Source organism: Prionailurus viverrinus, chromosome C1 (genome assembly GCF_022837055.1).
Source record: "Prionailurus viverrinus isolate Anna chromosome C1, UM_Priviv_1.0, whole genome shotgun sequence".
NCBI classification, from domain to species: domain Eukaryota; kingdom Metazoa; phylum Chordata; class Mammalia; order Carnivora; family Felidae; genus Prionailurus; species Prionailurus viverrinus.
Window position 1 is genome coordinate 181,544,042 of NC_062568.1, and position 21,075 is coordinate 181,565,116.

The window sequence follows — 21,075 nt, forward strand, 5'->3', positions numbered from 1 at the left end:
TTGTTATCATACTTCTGCCTGAAGACTTCCTGATAATATTACCAGCCCCCTGGCACTATTCATAATAGATTCTTACAGCTTTTTCTTGTCTGGAAGTCTTTATTTTGCCCTCATTTTTGAGGGATATTTTCACTGCATATGAATAGTTTTTCTTTTAGTATTTAAAGATGTTATTCTGTTGTCTTCTAACTTGCATAGTTTTTTTTTTTTTGTAATTTTTTTTAATGTTTCTTTATTTTTGAGAGAGCGAGCATGAGCAGGGGAAGGACAGAGAGAGAGGGACACACAGAATCTGAAGCAGGCTCCAGGCTCTGAGCTGTCAACACAGAGCCCAACACAGGGCTGAAACTCACGAACACTGAGATCATGACCTGTGCCAAAGTTGGAAGCTTAACCGACTGATCCAGCCAGGTGCCCCTAACTTGCATAGTTTTTGAGAGTTCTGCTACGATTTTTATTTTTATTGCTCTGTACATCATTTTTTTCCTCTTGTTGCCTTCAAGACATTCTCTTCATTTTGGTTTTCACCATTTTGATCTATAATGAATATATGTGTGTGAATTTTTAATTTCTTGGTGATCTCTGAAATTCTTGCATCTGTGATTTGATGTCCTACATGTCTTACAGAGGATTCTTGGCTGTTACTTCTTCACATTTTTCTTCTGCTCCATACTTTTTTTTTTCTCCTTCTACGACTCACAATATATATATTATTCCATAGTTCTTGAAATATCTTGTGTGTGTAAGTTTTATGCACATGTGTGACTCAATTTGGATCATTTCTGTTGATGTATCCTCAGGATATCTGAGCCTTTCTCTGATTGTGTCCAGTCTACTGATGAACCCATCTTGGGAATTCTTTATTTTTGATCGTGTTTTTTTATTCATATAATTTACATTTGATATACACACACACACACACACACACACATATATATAAATATATAATAAATATATACACAGACACACGTGTGTGTGTATTTTATTTTTTTGAGTAGGCTCCATACCTACTGTGGGGCTTGAACTCATGACACTGAGATCAAGAGTCACATGCTGTACCAGCTGAACCAGCAAGGCACCCCTTTACATTTGACTCTTACAATTTCCATATTTCTGTAGAAATTTCCCACTTCTTTATGCACGTTACCACTTTTTCTACTTGGTCCTTGAACATATTAGTCATAGTTATTTTAAATTTCCTGTCTGATAGTTCTAACACCTTTCATTTGAGTATTGATGATTTTACCTCATGACAATATGTTTGTTTTTCCTTGCATTTCTAATGTGTCGTATAATTTTTGAGTGCCAGATAATGTGTGTAGAAAAGAGTGGTAGAGATTGAGATAAATGGTATTTATACTTGTAGATGCACAGACTCTTTTTTTTTTCCTCAGGCCATTTGTATGGGAAATTGAATCGATTTGTCAATAGTTGAGTTTGATTTGGGTTTTGTTGTTGGTATCTTTACCTTCAGTATACCATAGATTTTGCATTCCTCTAGCAGTAGGGTTTTACTACCTGTGCTTGGAATGAGGGGCATGGGTGCTGTAGAATTTTGTTTTCCTGCTTTCTCTTGAGCTTTTAGTTGTCTCTGCCTACCTTGCTACAAATGGGGGTCTCTCTCCATGCTCCTGTGCCTCCTCTGTCAATGTGTCGTTAGTGTGTGTTATTCACTGCTAGGCTTGTGGTAGAGACTGTGCGTTTCCGCTGTCTTGTTTCGTCGCGTTGCTTCTCTTCTCTTCTCTTCTCTTCTCTTCTCTTCTCTTCTCTTCTCTTCTCTTCTCTTCTCTTCTCTTCTCGTTTCTTTTCTCGTTTCTTTTCTCGTTTCTTTTCTTTTCTTTTCTTTTCTTTTCTTTTCTCGTTTCTTTTCTCGTTTCTTTTCTTTTCTTTTCTTTTCTCGTTTCTCTTCTCTTTTCTCTTTTCTTTTCTTTTCTTTTCTCGTTTCTTTTCTCGTTTCTTTTCTCTTCTCTTTTCTTTTCTTTTCTTTTCTTTTCTTTTCTTTTCTTTTCTTTTCTTTTCTTTTCAGTAATACCTGTGCCCAATGTGGGGCTTAATCTGCTGGCCTTAAGATCAAGTCACATGCTCTACCCACTGAGCCAGCCAGGCGCCCTTCTGTTTTCTTGATTCAGCCTCAGTCTTACTCAGGCCCTTGGACTTAGGTGGGGCTTCTTCACTGTTTCTTTCCTTCATTCTAGCCTGTATCTGTAGTTGCTTTTGATGTAGGGTCCTGGACCTAAGGTAGTTCTGACAGTTGTCCCAGAGATAAAAGTGTTTTTGCTTCTATCTTTCCTCTACCAGCCAGCGGTAGATCTTTGCTTGTGTCTTGAGAAGGGTTTTTGTTTCTGTTCTCTCAAAAGCTATCTTTGCCAGAGTCCTGTGAGAAGTTTTGCTGTTCTTACCTCACAGTTAAGGCTTTGGCTTTGTGAAATCTGTCAAACGTGGTAGGACTTTGTTTTCCACTTAGAGCTATTACTTCCTGCCTATGCCACTAGGGAGACTTTCTTTGTTCTCCTTTCCTATCCCCATTCTTTTTTTGTGAGCATATAGTAAAGGCCCATGGAGAAGAGCTTGAAGAGTGAGTGGGAACTTCCCTTATATTTGGGGCCCTTGGTACTCTAAACTGACACACTAGCCCTTGGCCTTTCAAATTTTAGCTAGCTTCTTACATGCTTGGATGGTGGCTGCCTCTTTCTCCTATACTCTGCCAAAAGGTGAGACAACTTGTCCCTTTTCTCTTTGGGCTTGTCCTCAGGAATTCAATTTGTTGGTCTGCCTTGTAGCTTTAGCTCCCCAGTGTGGCTCAAAAATAGGGTTTTATTTTCACTTACCCAAGCAGAGGTGGAACTCCCATTCATAAGTTTTCAATTGATGTTTTGATAAGATAGGCTTGAATTTATGTTCTATGGTCATCTTTTAAAAACTTTTTTAATGCCAGTATTACCCTGTGAGAGGGGAATTTTCATATAGGCATTATTGTTAGAGTTCTGAATTTTATGTTAAAAAATAAAATAGACATTATGCCAAAATATGCCTCCTAAAATTCTAAGTAGTGGCTAAATGCAGTTGGAGTCCCTCTCTACCAAATACCTGGCCATTGTGGAACAAAATTTATGGAATGGATTTGGAGCATTTCATTAAAAAGAAATGGCCTTTGGTTATTTTCTATAAAAATTATGACACAGTCCTACTTATTCATGAAAAGATTTCCTATTTCACAGATTCTTCAGGTCTTCAAGTGCATTTTCCTGTCATCCAAGATGGTTATTCTTTCTTGCCGCACTGAGGAATGTAGGTGTTCTTGGTAGCCCTCTGTAGCCAGTGTCTTCTCATGTAGTAATCTTCTCATTGTAGTAAGAACCTAATTGGCATTTATACACTCATTTTGTAATGGCACAGTGGAATTTTTTTCAGCGTTGATAATTTGAAACTTGGAAAGGTTAACGATTTTTTTCTTTTAATGTTTATTTTTGAGAGAGAGTGTGTGTGCACATGTGCATGAGCAGGGGAGGGACAGAAAGAGAGGGAGACCCAGAATCTGAAGCAGGCTCTAAGCTCTGAGCTGTCAGCACAGAGCCCAATGCAGGGCTTGAACTCACAAACCATGAGATCATGATCTGAGCTGAAGATGGACACCTAACCAACTGAGCCCCCCAGGCGCCCCCCAGAAAGATTTAAATCTGAAGCTCATTTAAAAAGCTTATTCTACTTGAAATTTTATTCTATGCATAGAGATATTTAGACTCCTGATTCTGTTGTTGTTGTTTTACTTTTTTTTTTTTTTTAAGTTTATTCTGAGAGAGACCGCGCAAGTGGGAGAGGGGCAAAGAGGGAGACAGAGAATCCTAAGCAGCCTCTGTGCTGCTAGCGCAGAGCCTGATGCAGGGCTCAAACTCATGAAAGCATGAGATCATGACCTGAGCTGAAACCAAGAGTTGGACGCTTAACCAACTGAGCCAACCAGGCATCTCCTGATTCTGTTTTTAAAGATGGGATTTGGGGGGCGCCTGGGTGGCGCAGTCGGTTGAGCGTCCGACTTCAGCCAGGTCACGATCTCGCGGTCTGTGAGTTCGAGCCCCGCGTCGGGCTCTGGGCTGATGGCTCAGAGCCTGGAGCCTGTTTCCGATTCTGTGTCTCCCTCTCTCTCTGCCCCTCCCCCGTTCATGCTCTGTCTCTCTCTGTCCCAAAAATAAATAAACGTTGAAAAAAAAAATTAAAAAAAAAAAAAAATAAAGATGGGATTTGGTTTTTTGGATTTCCAATGACCCTGTGTTTTCTCTTCTTTAATTTCAGAACTCCATACGACATAATCTGTCACTGAACAAGTGTTTCCTTAAAGTGCCTCGATCAAAGGATGACCCCGGAAAGGTAGGATTCATTATCTTAAGATAAAATAATTGGATTCTTCATTATATCTGTTATCACGTTTGTATCTGAGTAATGTCTGTTATATATAGAGACACAGAATTGGAATGAGAGCACTCAAGAACATGCCTAGTTCATTGATTAGGAACCTTCCTGATCCTTTTTCACTTCACCCTACCTCATCCCCATTTTAATTGGTAATCTTCAAGGACCAACTAGGCAGAGACAGCATTCTTTTTAAGCAGTCGAAGTTAGCTAGTGTAGAGCTGGTCTTCGTTAAAGTTTAGTACTTCTAATCTTGTTTCTCTTTGGTTATTAAGTACTGTATATTAATTTAAATTTGGTTTTTGAACTGCTTGTCAGGAACCACAGTTTGTTATTTATTGCATGTAGGAGGTAGATTTGGTAGATCTTGACACCACATAGAAGTAATTCTTACCCTGAAATAAAATTGTATGTTCCTTGTTTTCTTAGTTGCTGTTTTTTCCTTTGCATTCCGTTCATATCCTGCCACCAGTACACTTTTAGTATTTTATCTACAGAGACTTCTCCTCTTTTTGGTTTTAGTAGTCATATTAACTGCAGTGTTCCCTGAACTTGGTACTAGTTAATTGGCTTCTAAACCTCAGAGTACTCTGTTAGACCATAATTTCATTGTCATGATAAATTATTAGATTAGGACTTTGAGAGAGTGTATCTGTTGGCAAACATGCATTGTTGTTTGGCTGGAACCAGCCGGTGTTTTAAGCTAACCATCCCTGGAAGAATGTTTCTAAAATTTTAGTAAGCCTGGTTATGTTACCACCCTGCTTAAAAGTACTCCCCGTGTCTTGGAGATGTTTCCTTGTGTTGTCAAATACCCTTTATGCTTTTCCTTGATCTGCCTTTCTAGCTATGATTCTCGTTCAAGACCCACTGTGAGGAACTACTTAAAGTTTCTCATGCCTTTCATATGATCTTCTCTTGCTGCACAAACTCTCTTTCTCTGCTTACCTGGCCTACTCCTTGGGTCTTTTAAGATTGAGCTACAGCATTACTTCTCTGAAGCTTTTCATTTCCATTACTTCAGCTGAGTTTGTTGTTCCCTCTTGATTTCCTATTACTTTGTCATCATTGCAGTAGCTTCTGACTGTTCGATTCTTGGGTTTACTACCTACAATGTATAGTAACTTTCACAAAGTAGCCAGTGCTGTCTTTCAGAAATGTTAAGCTAATCACATGTTTTCTGTGTTTAAAATCTTCATTGTTTATCTACTGTCCTTAGGTTAAAGTCTAAACTTATGAGGGTAGGGAATCATGTATATTGTTCACTTTTTAGCTCCAGTTGCTTGGACAGTAGCTGGTGGCACTGAGGGAGGACACACTCTTGTTGAATGAATGAATGTATTGTATCCTCTTCTAGATGGTTAATTTCTTGAGGTTAGAGATGGAGAGTTACTCATTTTCACTATAAAGCAGGCACTCTTAAAAAATGGATGTTTTCTATAGCACCTTCTGTGACCTGCCCCATTAAGTTGTTCTCAGTAAGATTGAATAAATTATTACTATAGTTATTTGGTCCAATTTATTATTTGTGTTCATAATTCTCCAAGGTTTTGTTTCTTTTCTTTAAAGCAGGCTTATTTGTAAAAAAACAATAATAATGAATTGTAACTTTTTATATTTGCTTCATTACAATTTTGGGGGGCAGTGAGTATATATGAATCTCAATGAAAATGTTAAGAGTTTAGAGATTATTTTATTAGAGTTCTTTGAGGGCACTAATTGGATTTTATAAATATTTGGTTCAGATTTAATTTTTACATGAGGTTTAAATCATTAAAAAAATAAACCAACACACCTGAGTGCTTTACTATATTATGTACTAAGTCTTAACCAGTTGGAGATCTATTTTAAAAAGCTTGTGCTGTCAGGTTTTCTTTTGTGCAGAACCTAAAACTTTTCTCCACCTTTAATTAAATAGTGTCATGGATAAGGCAGATGTAGAAAACATATGTTACTCTTCAACTATTCTTTTTGAATCAGAATTGTCTTAACATGCAACCAAAACAAAATGCAGAAATAAATAGAATCCTGAGAAGTTAATAACAGATTTCAACTTTTACCATGAGTCTCCAGTTTTAAAGTTTGTTTTAATCAAAATGCATCATTGTTATCATTGATTTGGGTCACAATAGTAAATACCATACATTTAATCTTATAAAGTACAGTATATTAATAATAGATACATTTTTTTTCCAGTCTCAAGGTGAGATTTAAATACCCATTGTTCTTATTTATTTTGGTCAGAAGTAAATGTTGTAAATCTAATCTTATAAAATTTATATGAATCAAATCATTTTAATTTTTGATATCAAAATATGATTTTTGTTTAAAAATCCCATTGCCTAAAAAACATTTTGAAAAACTTCAGATCTAGCCCATTTGATAGAAGAGGAAACTCAGGTCAGTAAACGAAGGATGACTTGTCCAGGTTTAGTGTGGAATTAGAGCCCAATTGGCCAGACTTACTTGCAGTCACAGTAACCCAACTACAGACCAACTGAAGGGACTAAACATCTACAGGACGAGCTGGAGCCTGGTTCTACCACGAATGTCTCTTTACATCCCTTAGTTCTGCTAACTTCTCGGATGGCTTCTTTTTTCATCCCAGTTAATGGCAGAGATGACCATCAGCAGCTTCTGGCTTCTATTCTCCTAGTTTATTCTGGCTTCTGTTCTACTAGTTTACTAACCCTTAGCAGAAGGGGGGTGTTTGGTGTCCTCCCCCACCGAGTTACCTGGAATATAGCAAACATCTTAGAATGCCTGCTGAGCAAGCAGAACATACCTGGTTTCTTGGTTCCTTGTTTCTTAGACTAATGCTTTTTCTGCTGTACCAATCTTCCTTGAGAGGGAGACCAAAATGTTAGTTAAGTTTTGGTACTTATGAATTGTTTTTTCTTTTTGTATTACAGTGTTTCCTGGCATTTGAGGAGCTTTTCCAAAACCACCCTCACCACAGTGGGAGAAAACCATTGAGCCAAGGTGGGGTGGGAGTAGTTTTCGGTCTTGGGTATGGGGTGGACTTTAACCCCTTAGGATTTTACTAGCTGCTGCCATGACTCACATTGGGTCCAAGAGGTAGAGGTAGAAGTAGTGTGTCCAGCATCTTTTTCCCTCTATTTTCATTTGTATGGCTTCCTGTTCAGTGGATTACCGGAGAGATATGAAGGCCGACCTAAACTTGGAAGAGTGTTGATGAATTACAGATATTTTTATATGACTATTTATTCCTGATTCACTTCTTCATTTTCTAGAAATCTTTGTCATAAAAGCCCTTAGAATTTGAATCTCTCCCATGTACATTAATGGGCAGACATTGATTTTCCTATGTTCCCTTAAACTAATTTCAAATAGCCACATTATACTTTCTTTAAAAAGAAACACAAAATGAAATTACATTTTGCAGCCATAACTTTGTCTTTTGTGGGACAGATTTCTATTTTCTCTCCCCCAACCCCCTTTAAAGTTTATTGATTTATCTTGAGAGAGACAGAGCAAGTGGGGGAGGGGCAGAGAGAGAATTTCAAGTAGGCTCCATGCTGTCAGTGCAGAGTCTGATGTGGGGCTCGAACTCTCATGTATGGTAAGATCATGACCTGAGCCGAAACCAGGGGTGGTACACTTAACCGACTGAGCCACCCAGGTGCCCCTCTTTTCCCTTGATTACAACCATGTTTCTGTATGTTTTAGTCCATCTCCATTTTTTTAAAAATTATTTCTGCCTTTTATCTCTTCTCTTTTCATTAGCTTTATTTTCTGTATTTTTGTCTGTTTTTTTAATCTAATTTTTGTTGTTGTTAAAGTCTTCTTATCCTGCCTTTTATTCACACATGCCTCTTAATTAACTTAAAGGAAGGTAAATATTTTCACATTATGGGAAAACAGAGCCTATCAGCTAAATTTAGTTAAAAAAAAATGTCTTTCTTTGCTTTCTACCTTCATCATTTCTCAATCCTTTTCCCTCTTCTCCAACTCAGAAAAATGGTACTTTGATTTTAAAGGAAATGAAAGATAATAGGAAGTGGTTTCAATAATTGCATAATTAATTAGCAATAGTAGGTTCTAATAGAACTGAGGTGATAGCTAAGAATACCCCGTGAAGGCCACCTGTCTGTTCTGTTCTGGGAAAGATAACTTCAGTGAATTCATAGTAAGAAGAGCTTTCTGGAGCTGGTGGAGGTGATGCTTTTTCTTGCCCGGGGATGGGAAAGTTGTAAAGGCTTCGTGGCCGTGAATATCGGAGTCTCCTGGTTTGTGAGGAAACAACAAACTCAGCTGCTAGAAAATGAACTTTTGGAAGTTCTGAGACTAATTTTTTTCTATTCTTGTCCTCTGTCATGATATGGAGACCATAGCTTAGTTGACTGATCTCTTGTTTTCAAAGGGTATTCTTTTTTTGGCCTTATTAGTATTGTGTTGTATTTATTTATAAATTGTCTCTTATTTGTTGGTATCCTGTTTTGGTCACTTTATTTGTTAAAAGATGTAGAAAAAAATGGAGAGGTTTGAAAGTACATAAGATACAACATTAAGTGATTTAACAGTGTTGTAGCAATCACAGGTGTGTACCGTAAAGAAGGAAGATACGAGTGTAATTTTAATACTAATCTTAAAGTAGGTGTATGATTTTTGTGAAGAAGTAGTTAACTTCTTATCTTTGTCTTTGTGTAAAACCAAACAGGAAATAGGCTTTAAAGACAAAAGCAAGAGTTTGGTTAGACAAAAATAAGGGCATCTTACTTATTTGAAAAAAAACACTGGTAGGGTTCCAAGGGATGTTTTAGAGTTTGCCACTTCTGAAGCATTTTAAGGATAGATGAAATTCTTAATCTTTGTGATTTTAACTCATGGTAGGTAAGAGCCCCACTTGAAGGCTGAGAACAGGACATGATCAAGTTGAGCTGAGGGACTAGTGAGAACAAAGTTGGGATAGAATCAGGAGTTAAGGGAATTAATGTAAGTACAGTAGTCACCCCTTATCTGCAGGGGATATATTCCAAGACCCCCAGTGGATGCCTGAAACCATGGATAGTACAGAGGCTATATACTATGTCTTTTTCCTATACATACATACCTATGATAACATTTAATTTACAAATTAGGCACAGTAAGAGATTAACAATAATAAGTAATGGTAAAATATTAACAATTTTTATAATATACTGTGATAAAAATTATGTGAATGTCATGCCCCCCACAAATATCTTATTATCATCTATTCCCGCTTGTTCTTGTGATGATTGTGAGATGATAAAATGCCTGCCTGCCTGATGGGATGAAGAGAGGTGAATGATGTAGGTATTGTGGTATGTTGCACTGAGCTACTCTTGTCCTTCTGACGATGTTAGAAGGAGGGTCATCTGCTTCTGGACCATAGTTGTGACAAACTGCAGAATGTGAAACTGGGGATAGGGGAGGGACTAGTGTACTCTTATGAGGTCCAAGAATGACAAAAAGGATTGGTACCATGAGTGCATTTTAAGGCAAAGGTGGATTATGAATGTAAGACCGTTCATTAGACAAACCACGATTAGAAAGCCCAGAGTGAGCACAGGCATTTGAAGAGGTTTGAAAGATTGAGTGAAGTAAGAGATATGAGGGTCATATTCAGAGAGAGAGAGAGAGAGAGAGAGAGAGAGAGCGAGCGAGCGCATTGCAGAAATCGACAGAAGTGCTGCCATAGAGCCTTGACAGTATACTTAGGGCAGTTTAGAGTGGCCTTTTATTTGCACCATACCATATTCTCTCTTCTCTTTTTAAGGGTGGGAGGTAACATTTTGTTGTTGCTGGCCTCCTGTTTTCTTTTCCGTATCTAAACTACTTTAAAAAATAGTATTTTGCCAACAAATTAATTTAAAAAATTATATATGGTAAAATTTACTTTTTGGTGTATAATTCTAGATGTTTTGACAAATGGATACAATTTAACCAACACTATCATCAAGCTGTGGAATATTATTGTCCGTTGGTAGTCAGCCCTTTCCTCCACTCCCGGGTCACTATTGATCTGTTTTCTGTCCCTGTAATTTTGCCTTTTCCAGAAGTTCATATAAGTGAGACTCATAAAGTAGGTAGCCTTTTGAGTCTGGCTTCTTTCACTTAGCATTATGCATTTGAGTTCCATCTATGTTGTTGTATTAGCAGTTCATTCTGTTTTATTGTATATATTCCATTGTTTAGATTTACCACATTTAATCACCATTTGAAGAACATGTGGGTTGTTGCCAGCCATAATTTCATTTGACCATCAAATTCTTTTCTTTTAGGCTTAGACTCAATAATTTATTTGGCAAATACTAAGATACAGGACAATGTTGAATTAATCTAAACTAATAACCTGTAATAGTCATACTAAACTGCTTTGTGGGTTATATTAAATATAGGTGAGCATTCTGTCTCTTGCAAATCAGTTGTGATACAGTAAACTTTATTTATTTCCAGCTTAAAAAATTAATTTCCAAAAGGACTAAGGGCACTGATGATTTAAAAACAAGATATGGCCAACTATTAATCACTTACTAGAGCATATTATTTTTAAGTATCCTTAACATTTAAGGTATACTATAATTGATATGCTAATTATATATTTTTAATTCAGTGATTAGGGGTAAATTCCTTAACAGTCTTTCCTGAGCAACACTTAGCTTAATTTGATAATCAATATATTTAAAAGTAATAAAAACCTTCACTTGTTCAGCAAGAGTATTCCAGGGAACTGAGCTGGCATCAGGATAATTTTTGTCCATACATTCATTTAGCCAACTAGCCAGCCACGCTGCCTGCCTTTGAGTGCCTCTTGTGTATTCGACTGCTTATAGTCTGTTTTTGTGGTCTGAGTAGAATGACTGTTTAACTTCTGGTCCAAACTAGAGATTGCTAAGAATGAAAGGGGGCACTATTTGTAATTATGCTTAGGAAACAGGTATAAACCAAGACAAACTGGGAAGTATGTTCACTCTGTATGGTACATGCAACTGCTGTACTGTGGAACTATGGGCAGTTACCAGGCAGTTACCAGCATCCTAAGATGTTGGAAGGTAAACAAAACAAAACAAAACAAAATTTTTAAACTGATTTGCAAATCTAAACTGGGAGAGAAATAAAACATTGAGACAAAATATAAAGTATAAAGCCAAAGAAGTCAGGGACAAAAAGCATCCAGTATTGTGTCTGAGGCTCTTGATGATGTGCATTGAGAGATGAGGATGAGCAGAGAATAGTCTGTGATGATTCACTTTACCAGCGAACCATGTATACTTGGCAGTAGGGTTCGTTAAAACCTAAAATTCACAGATTTAGCCATTTGGAATGGTTAGCAATTTATGATAGGGACTGTTTTCCCCAGGAGTATGAAATAAATAGTAACTTCTTATGTTTATATTTAATCAGATAATGGCATTAAAAAATATTTTATTAAAAAAATTTTTTTTAATGTTTACATATTTCTGAGAGAGAGAGAGACACACACACACAGAGAGAGAGAGAGACAGAGCATGAGCAGGGGAGGAGCAGAGAGAGAGGGAGACACAGAATCCGAAGCAGGTTCCAGGCTCTGAGCTGTCAACACGGAACTCGACACAGGGTTCAAGCGCCCAACCTACTGAGCCACCCAGGCACCCCAAAAAGATTTTTTTTAAGTGATCTCTACACCTAACTTGGGACTCGAACTCACAACCCTGAGATCAAGAGTTGCACGCTTTTCCAAGTGAGCCAGCCAGCTACCCCATGTGGGATATCTTGAAGTTGCCAGTTGATTGTTTTTGGAAGATGTGTTCAAAGCTGTGATCTTTGGGATTTTGCACACTAAGACATTGCAGTTTTCTCCCTCAGGAGGACATTAACCTGCTGTACCAGAATTGTTGACATGAATTAATAACAATTCTACATCTGTATACTACTTTACAGATTAGGGAGTTACTTATAGGTATTATCTCAATCTTTACAATAAACCCCAGTTTTAGATGGTGATCTTTAAGCCCATGGTAGAGTTTTCCATAGAAGATTAGTTTTTGTAAGTGTCACATAATGGAACTTCACGTAGATGAAATCATTCAGTATACAGTTGATCCTTGAAAACACAGATCCACTTATACATGGAATTTTTCAAGAAATAAAGTACTTTAAGTGTATTTTGTTTTTCTTACATTTGTTTTAAACATTGTTTTCCTCTAGCTTACTCTATTGTAAGAATATAGCATATAATACATATAACACAAAATGTGTTAATTAACTGTTTATGTTATCAGTAAGCCTTCTTCTGGTCAACAGTAGGCTATTAGTTAAGGTATGGGAGAGTCAAAAGTTAAATTTTGATGAACATGCCCCAAAGCATGTTCTCAGGGCAACTGTATTTTCTGTTTATGTCTGACTTCTTTCAGTAATGTCTGTGATGCTATTGCATATGTCAGTTTTTGTTTATTATTGCTAAGTAGTATTCCATTTATTCATGGATCTGTTGATGGACATTTGGGTAGTTTTCATTTTGGGACTATTAAGAACAGGCTACTAAGAAATTCTTGTACAAGTTTTCTGTGGACATGTGCCTTCATTTCTGTAGGATAATACAGTATTTCTGTGTCAAAGGGCAGGTGGAAGAGTAACTTTATAAGAAACTGCCAAATCCTTTTCTGTAGTAGTTGTGTATTTTAAATTCCCAATAGCAGTGCATGAGAATTTCAGATGCTCCACATCCTGGTCAACAGGTGGTGTCAGCTATCTCTTTAGTTTAGCCATGTTGGGGGGTATGAGGTGGTATCTTGTTATGGTTTTATTTTGAATTTTTTCATGTTGAGCATCTTTCCATGTGCCTACAGGTCATTTGTATATTCTCTCTTCTCAAGGTTCCTTTAAAGTCTTTTGCCCTTTTTTTTTCTTTTTAAAATTTGGTTGTCATTATTACTGAGCTGTAGGAGGGTTTTGTTGTTTTTTAATGTATTCTGGATACGTTTTTTCTTAGGTTTAAATTTTGTAAATATTTTTTCAGACTGGTTTGCCTTTGTTTTTATAATAGTGTCTTAAAACGAGTAGACATTTTGGCTTTTGATGAAGTCTAATTTACCAATTTTTAATTTAATGATTAGTGACTTTTGCGTTGAGGAAATCAGCCAAGGCCATAATGATATTATCCTCTATTTTCTTCTGTAGATCTTACATTTTTTTAATTTTAATTTTAATTTTTTAAATTTTATAAAGTAATCTCTATGCCCAGCGTGGGACTTGAACTCAGGACTCTGAGATCAAGATTTGCCTGCTCTACTGACTGAGCCAGCCAGGCACCCCAGATTTTATGGTTTTAGAGTTAACTTTTAGGTCTGTAACTCATTTGAAATTAATATTTGTGTATGATATGTTTAATCTTCCTGTTGATTTGTCTTTTATCTTTATGAAATGTTCTTAAAATACTCTTTGTTTTGAAGCTTACTTTTTCTTATCCTAATATAACCACTACAGTTTTCTTATGTAGCTTTACGGTATATATTTTCTAGTATTTTCCTGTTGGCCTATACATGCTTTTGTATTTAAAGTATGTCTCTTATAAACAGCATGTAGTTATTGGCTCTTGCCTTTTTTTTTTTTTTTTTTTTTTGGGACAGAGAGAGACAGAGCATGAACGGGGGAGGGGCAGAGAGAGAGCGAGACACAGAATCGGAAACAGGCTCCAGGCTCTGAGCCATCATCAGCCCAGAGCCCGACGCGGGGCTCGAACTCCCGGACCGCGAGATCGTGACCTGGCTGAAGTCGGACGCTTAACCGACTGCGCCACCCAGGCGCCCCGGCTCTTGCCTTTTAAATCCAGTCTAACAATCTCTGCCTTCTAGTTGGGGTGCTTAGTCCATATTTAATATGATTATTCATATGGTTGCAATTTGTTTTTCTTTTGTTTCTTTGTTGCTTCATTTCTGCAACCTTTGGGATTAATCAAATAGTTTAAAGTACTCTCTTTTATCTCCTTTATTGACTTAACTGTGCTCTTTTTATTTTTTGTTAGTCATGCTAGAGCTAAATGTGTAATACTAACTTACCAAAGTCTGGAGGTAATATACCACCTTTCACTTCATATTTCATACTTCATAACGTTTACTACTTAACCTTTTCCCACCCACTTGACAAATCCAATAACCTTAGAACAGTACAGTTCTATTTATTTATCTTTTTCTTTCTTTGTGCTGTCATAGCTTATACTTTTACTTACGACACAAGTCTCACCTTAGTATTGTTTTATTTGCTTTAGATAGCAGTGTTTTAAGGAAATCATGCTGAAGAAAATATTTTCCTAATTATTTACCTTCTCTGATGTTCTTTTCTGTAAATCCAGGTTTCAAGCTGATCTCTTTCCCCTTTAGCCTAATACCATCCTTGGGCATTTTTTATAGTGCGTGTCTGCAGAAAACACATTTTGTTGGCTCTTATTTATCTGAAAAGGTCTTTATTTCATCCTCTGAATACTTTTTCTGGATGTGGAATCTTTAGTTTGCAGGGTTTCCCCCACCTTTCAGAACTTTGAAGATGTTCTGTTGTACTTAGCCTTCCTTATTTCTGGTGAAAAGTCAGGTGTCATTTGTATTTTTATTCCCCTGTACCTGTAGTAGACCCATCTTATCCATGGATTTGCTTTCAGCAGTTTCAGTTACCCGTGGTCAGCTGTGTTCCTGAAGCAGATGATCCTCCTTCTGACGTATCGTCAGAAGGTCAGTGGTAGCCTCATGCTGTGTCACAATGCTTACGTCATTCACCTCACTTCATCTCATCATATAGGCATTTTATCATCTCACATCATCGCAGGAAGAAGGGTGAGTATGGCACAATAAGATATTTTGAGAGAGAGACCACATTCATATAACTTTTATTATAGTATGTTATAGTTGTTCTACTTTATTATTATTGTTAATCTTTTATGGTACCTGATTATTATTTTTATTTTTTATTGTGCCTAATTTTTAAATTAAGCTTTATCATCGGTATGTGTGTATAGGAAAAAAAGATAGTATGAATAGGGTTTGATGCTATACAGTTTCAGACATCCGCTGTGGAGGTCTTAGAATGTATTTCCTGTAGATAAGGGGGGCTGTGGTAACGTGCCCCCTTGCTCTCCCCTCTCTGTCTTTTGTGGTTTCCAAGATTTTTCTCTTATTTTTAGATTGAAGGAGTTTGTGCCCCAGTGTAATTTTCTTTGTATTTATTCTGCATGGGATTTGCTTATCTTCTAGGATCTATAAAAAGAGGTTTTCATCTAAATTTGGGATATTTGGGTCATTAGTTTTTTCAAAAAATTAGGGCCCTCTTTTCTTTTCTTCTAGTCCAGTTAAAATACAGACTTAAAGTAAAATAAAATATAGACTGTTTGGGGCACCTGGGTGGCTCAGTCATTTAAGCATCTGACTCTTAATTTCGGCTCAGGTCATGATCTCATGTTTCATAAGTTTGAGCCCCACATGGGGCTCTGCACAGATAGTGCAGAGTCTGTTTGGGATTCTCTCAACTCCTTTCTTTTCTCTGCCCCTCCCCAGAAATGACTGACATTATTTCATAGGTCACTGAGGCTTTATTTTCACTTGTTCTTTTTTCTTTTTATTCCTCATATTAGATCACTTTTACTGATCTATCTTCAGGATTTCTCTTTCACTTTGTCCTATCTGTTAAACATGTCTGGTGAACTTTTTATTCCGGTTACTGGATTTTTAAATCTAGAATTTCCATTGGTCTTTTTTGGGTATGTTCACAGATAATTGGTGAAATTAGTTTAATCAAATGCTTTGATGCTGGACATTAGGGCTTTTTTGTTTGTCCCAGCCAGTTCCTGGACCTGAGACATGCCCAGGAGCTTCTGCTTCATTGTGTTTTTTGTTTTTTTGGTTTTTTTTTTCATTTTTATAGTAAGAAGGTATGTAGTACTGCCCTGATCTGTACAGGGTTTAGGCAGCTCATGAACCTAGTTTATTCTTTCATCTGATTTCTTACATCTTTGATGTTTTCAGATCCTGGGTTTTTAAAGAGTTGTTTTGTTTTGTTTTTGAGAGAGAGAGAGATTGAGTGAGCATGCACACAAGTTGTGGAGAGGGACAGAGAGTCCCAGGTAGGCTCCACACTCAGAATGGAGCCCAACATGGGTCTTGATCCCACAACCCTGGGGTCATGACCCAAGCCAAAACCAAGAGCTAGACGCTTAACCAACTGAGTCACCCAGGTGCCCCTGGATCCTGGGTTTTTATGTTTAAAACAAAGTTATTACAAGAAATGAGAATTTTAAGAAATAAAGTTATTTGAATGATAAGTTATATTACTGTGTTACTTCCAACTGGTCTCCTTCCTCTAATCTGTTTCCCTCTGCTCTATCTTCTGCAATGCTACCTTTAGCTATGATATGCAAGTAAAACCACAAACATGTCTCTATTGCCATATTTTCAACTCCAGCCCCCCACTTCATGCCCCTAAAGTTATATTCAGGCTATACTGCATTATTTTTCTTCCATTTATGATGCAGTTTTATATCTTTTTATTTCTGAAGGTATTTTCATATTTTCATTGTGTTTAAAATAGTCTTTCTTTCCATCTTCTTCATCCTTTGGTGGCCAACTGAAATGTCCACATTACTCTGAACAGTGGGTAAGAGTCTTTTTTCTCCCTGTAACAACTTTTCTTCCTTTCTGTTTATTTTCACCTCTCTTCTTGTTATTACCATAGCTCTTTGAGCATACCACTATTATAGTTCTTGAACGATGGTAGCTATCTGTATTTTTATCTGTTATACTCTGTTGTGAGTTTTTTGTTGACAAGGTTTGGGGATTGGGTCTTTGTACTTGACATCTTCATACCCCCATAGCACCTAGCATTTTATCTGTACATAGTGGCTGTTTAATAAACATTTATCACAAGAATGATATTTATCTTTTCCTAGTTAACCAAGAAGTGGCTGTTGTATGTTTCTTAAGGAAACTTTTCTAATTATGCATTAATTCTCTTGGTATTTTAAATTAAGGATGGTTTTTAGATGTTTAGAAGTTGTCACTTATTTCTTCTTTTACTCTTGATCAGTAAGGCAGCGTCAAGACAATTTATTTCATTTCTCAACATTAATTTACTAATACGAGTTTGAGAGAATCTTTGGAGTTCTTATTCTTCAAGTAGATGAACTGCTTGACTTTCTCTGACATTAATGACTGGTTAGAACTTGTATCAAAGACTGACATGGTCCAAAGAAATCAAGAGATTTGAGTTCTCTCTGGGCAATACTACTGACTTGGTTTTGTGAAAAGTGACTTTTGACTGTTAAGCATATCACTTTATTAGATTAGAGCTCTTGATTCTTATTTTTTCTTAAATATTTGTTATTGAGATCTAATTCACATGCCATAAGATTTATCGTTTAAAAGCATATGAGTCAATGGTTTTTAGTATATTTGCAAAGTTGTGGGACCATCACCACTATCTAATTTCAGGACGTTTTTATTTTATCACCCCAAAAAGAAACCCTTCAGTAGTCATTAGTAGTCATCCTTCATTCTGCCTTTACTCTCCATCTCTATGGATTTGCCAGTTTGGACATTTTATGTGAATAGACTCATTGTATGTGGCCTTTTGTGTCTGGCTTCTTTCATTTAGCGTAAGATTTTCAGGGTCATCTATATTGAAGCACGTAGCAGTATTTCATCCCTTTTTTGTGCCTAAATCATACTCTGTGATATGTATGAACATATCACAATTATTTATCTGTTCATCAATTGATGGACATTTGGGTTGTTTCTACTTTGGTTATTATGAAAAATGCTGCTATGATCATTTTTGTACAAGCTTTTGTATGAACATAATGTTTTCATTTTTCTACAAATGGGATTGCTGGGTCATATGTTTAATCTTTTGAGGAACTGCCATACTTTTCTGTAGGAACTATATGCCATTTTACATTTTCACAGTTATGAGGCTTCCAGTTTTTTCATACCTTTGCCAACCCTTTTGATTATGCCTTTTTGATTACAGCCATCCCAGTGGGTATGAAGTGGTATCTCATTCTCTTATGGGTTTGATTGCATTGCTCTAACGGTAAATGAGGAGTTTCATTTTTTCATGTGTGTATTGGCCATTCATATATCTCTTTTGGAGAAGTGTCTGTTCAGATCCTTTGGCCATTTTTTAATCAGGTTGTCTTTTGATTAGTGAGTTTTAAGTGTCCTTTATCTATTTTAGGTACAAGTCCGGTATCATATGTTTGTTGCAGGTTTCCTTCCATTGTGCAGGTGTGTTTTCACTGTCTTGATAGTGTCTATTGATAAAACACAGACTTTAAATTTTGATAAATTCAATTTTTCTTTGGTTGTTGTGCTTTTCGTGTCATATCTAAAAAGTCATTGACTAATCCCAGGTAATGAAGATTTATATTTCTTTTTTAAGAGTTATATACTTTCAGTTCTTACATTTAGGTCCCTGATCCATTTTGGGTTAATTTTTACGTATGCTGTGAAGAGGCCCGATTTCATACTTTTGCATGTGGATATCCAGTTTTCCCAGCACCATTTGTTGAAAAGACTGTTCTTTCCCCATTGTTTTATCTCAGTATTCTGTGGGAAAATCCTTTGGCTGTAAATATACAGGTTTATTTCTAGACTCTTAATTCGGATTACTATAATTTCATACTATTAAAATTAGGAGATGTGAATCTTCCAACTTTTTTCTTCGTTTTCAAGATTGTTTTTTGTTTTTTTTTTTTTTTTTTTCAACGTTTATTTATTTTTGGGACAGAGAGAGACAGAGCATGAACGGGGGAGGGGCAGAGAGAGAGGGAGACACAGAATCGGAAACAGGCTCCAGGCTCTGAGCCATCAGCCCAGAGCCCGACGCGGGGCTCGAACTCACGGACCGCGAGATCGTGACCTGGCTGAGGTCGGACGCTTAACCGACTGCGCCACCCAGGCGCCCCTTCAAGATTGTTTTGACTATTCTAGGTCAAATACATATTTATTTTAGGGTCAGCTTGTTAATTTCTACAAATAAACTGTGATTTTGATAGGAATTACATTGAATTAGAGATCAATTTGGGGTGTATTGCCATCTTAACAATATTAAATCTTCCAGTCCATGAGCACAATATATTTTTACATCCTTTATTCCTTTTGACTTGAATAAAATACTGGGTATGTATAAAAACAAGTAGAGCAGCAGTATCTATAGTCCCATGAACCTCTGGAAGTTCTGAATATTTTAACTATTTTAATAATTTTAGTGTATCTTCAAATAAGACATTTATTGGAGTTAAGCTTGGTAATCATTTATTAAATTATAACTTATGCTAGTTATTAAGCTTGGCTCTGGAGATATAAGGATGAGTAAGAGATCACGGCCATTAAGACTTCTGGTCTAGGGAGGAAATCACTTATAAAGATAATTTCATACAGTATATTAGGTTCAGAGATAAAGATTTCTTGAGAGTTGTTGGCCAGTCTTCACTGTGTAAAGCTTTTTGCTACATAAAAAAGTGATTATGAATTGTGTATTAGCACAACTTTTCCTAGTTGTGATAGCTTATAGAGAAGTTAAAAATAAGTACCGTAAAGGTTCTTAAGACTTTGAATTTTGGATTGTTAGTATCAATAATACATTTTTAATGAATTTTCAGGATTTATGAATTAATAATTACAAAAAGACTTAGAATCAGCATGCCACCTAAAATATTGAAGGAAATAAACAGCATTCATGTAAAGCAAAAGAAAAACTAAAAAAAGAAAAAAATTCTCTTTAGCTATCTGGACTCCTTTCTTGCCTTTTTTTTTTTTTTTTTTTTTTTTAAACCTAGTCCTGTTTAATTTATTATTGTCTCATAGATCTGTGTGACTTTAGCACCAGAATTTGGCAATTCTGTTGAAGCCTGGGAACCCCTCTCAGAATAATACTTAAATTTAAATTAAATTTAATTTAATTTAACTTCATTTTTATTTTTTATTTTGCATGAGTTGGGGATACAGGCGGAGGGGAGAGAGACAGAATCCCAAACAGGCTCCATGCTCAGTGCGGAGTCCGACACAAGGCTCGGTCCCACAACCTTGGGATTAGGACCTGAGTTGAAATCAAGAGTCAGACTCTCAACCAACTGAGCCACCCACGCTCCCCAGAATAATATTTTACTTAAGCCAGAATAATCAGGATGCAAAAGATAAACAGTTATATTAAAATTGTTATAAAAATATTATAACAAATTCATGATTCAGTAATCTACATGCTGCTTTAGTAACAGTAAATAACAAAATTGAATGTGGCAGGATAGTAGTAGTAGTATTTTTGAGTGTGGTAGCCTATTAAATAACAAAAGTGGAAATGAATAATGAGCAGTAATGACTGACCTTTTGAGACAAAAACTATTAATGTGACAGGAATCAAATTGATTTGTCATTTGTTCCTTACATTTGTAATGGAAGGACATGCTGAATTTTCAGCATTTTCTCCTTACCCGATTTCATAATGTCCCTGAATCCTGTGCATAGACCCTTGCGGAGTTCATGAATGCCAGGTTAAAAATGCTATTTCCACTCTTTCCTCTGCCTAAAAGTGTTTTTTATTCCCTTTTCCTCCTGCCGCATCTGATGATGATCAGCCTGAGATTTAGCTCACTTGTCTCACTTAGCACTTACTGATTATTTACTTGCCTTTTATTTGCTAGTCACTATTCTGATGTATTTGGAA

The 21,075-nt window shown here is 36.4% G+C and overlaps 1 protein-coding gene across 7 annotated transcripts in view; it reads left to right on the forward strand.

The window, feature by feature from the left end:
* The window catches only part of FOXJ3 (forkhead box J3), a 149,476-nt gene that overhangs the window by 59,324 nt on the left and 69,077 nt on the right, over positions 1-21,075 (forward strand). For all 7 annotated transcript variants that reach the window (XM_047870540.1, XM_047870544.1, XM_047870541.1 and 4 more), the window contains one exon: positions 4,291-4,365. In XM_047870540.1, coding sequence (XP_047726496.1) covers positions 4,291-4,365 — 75 coding nt within the window. The remainder of the gene's footprint in view (positions 1-4,290; positions 4,366-21,075) is intronic.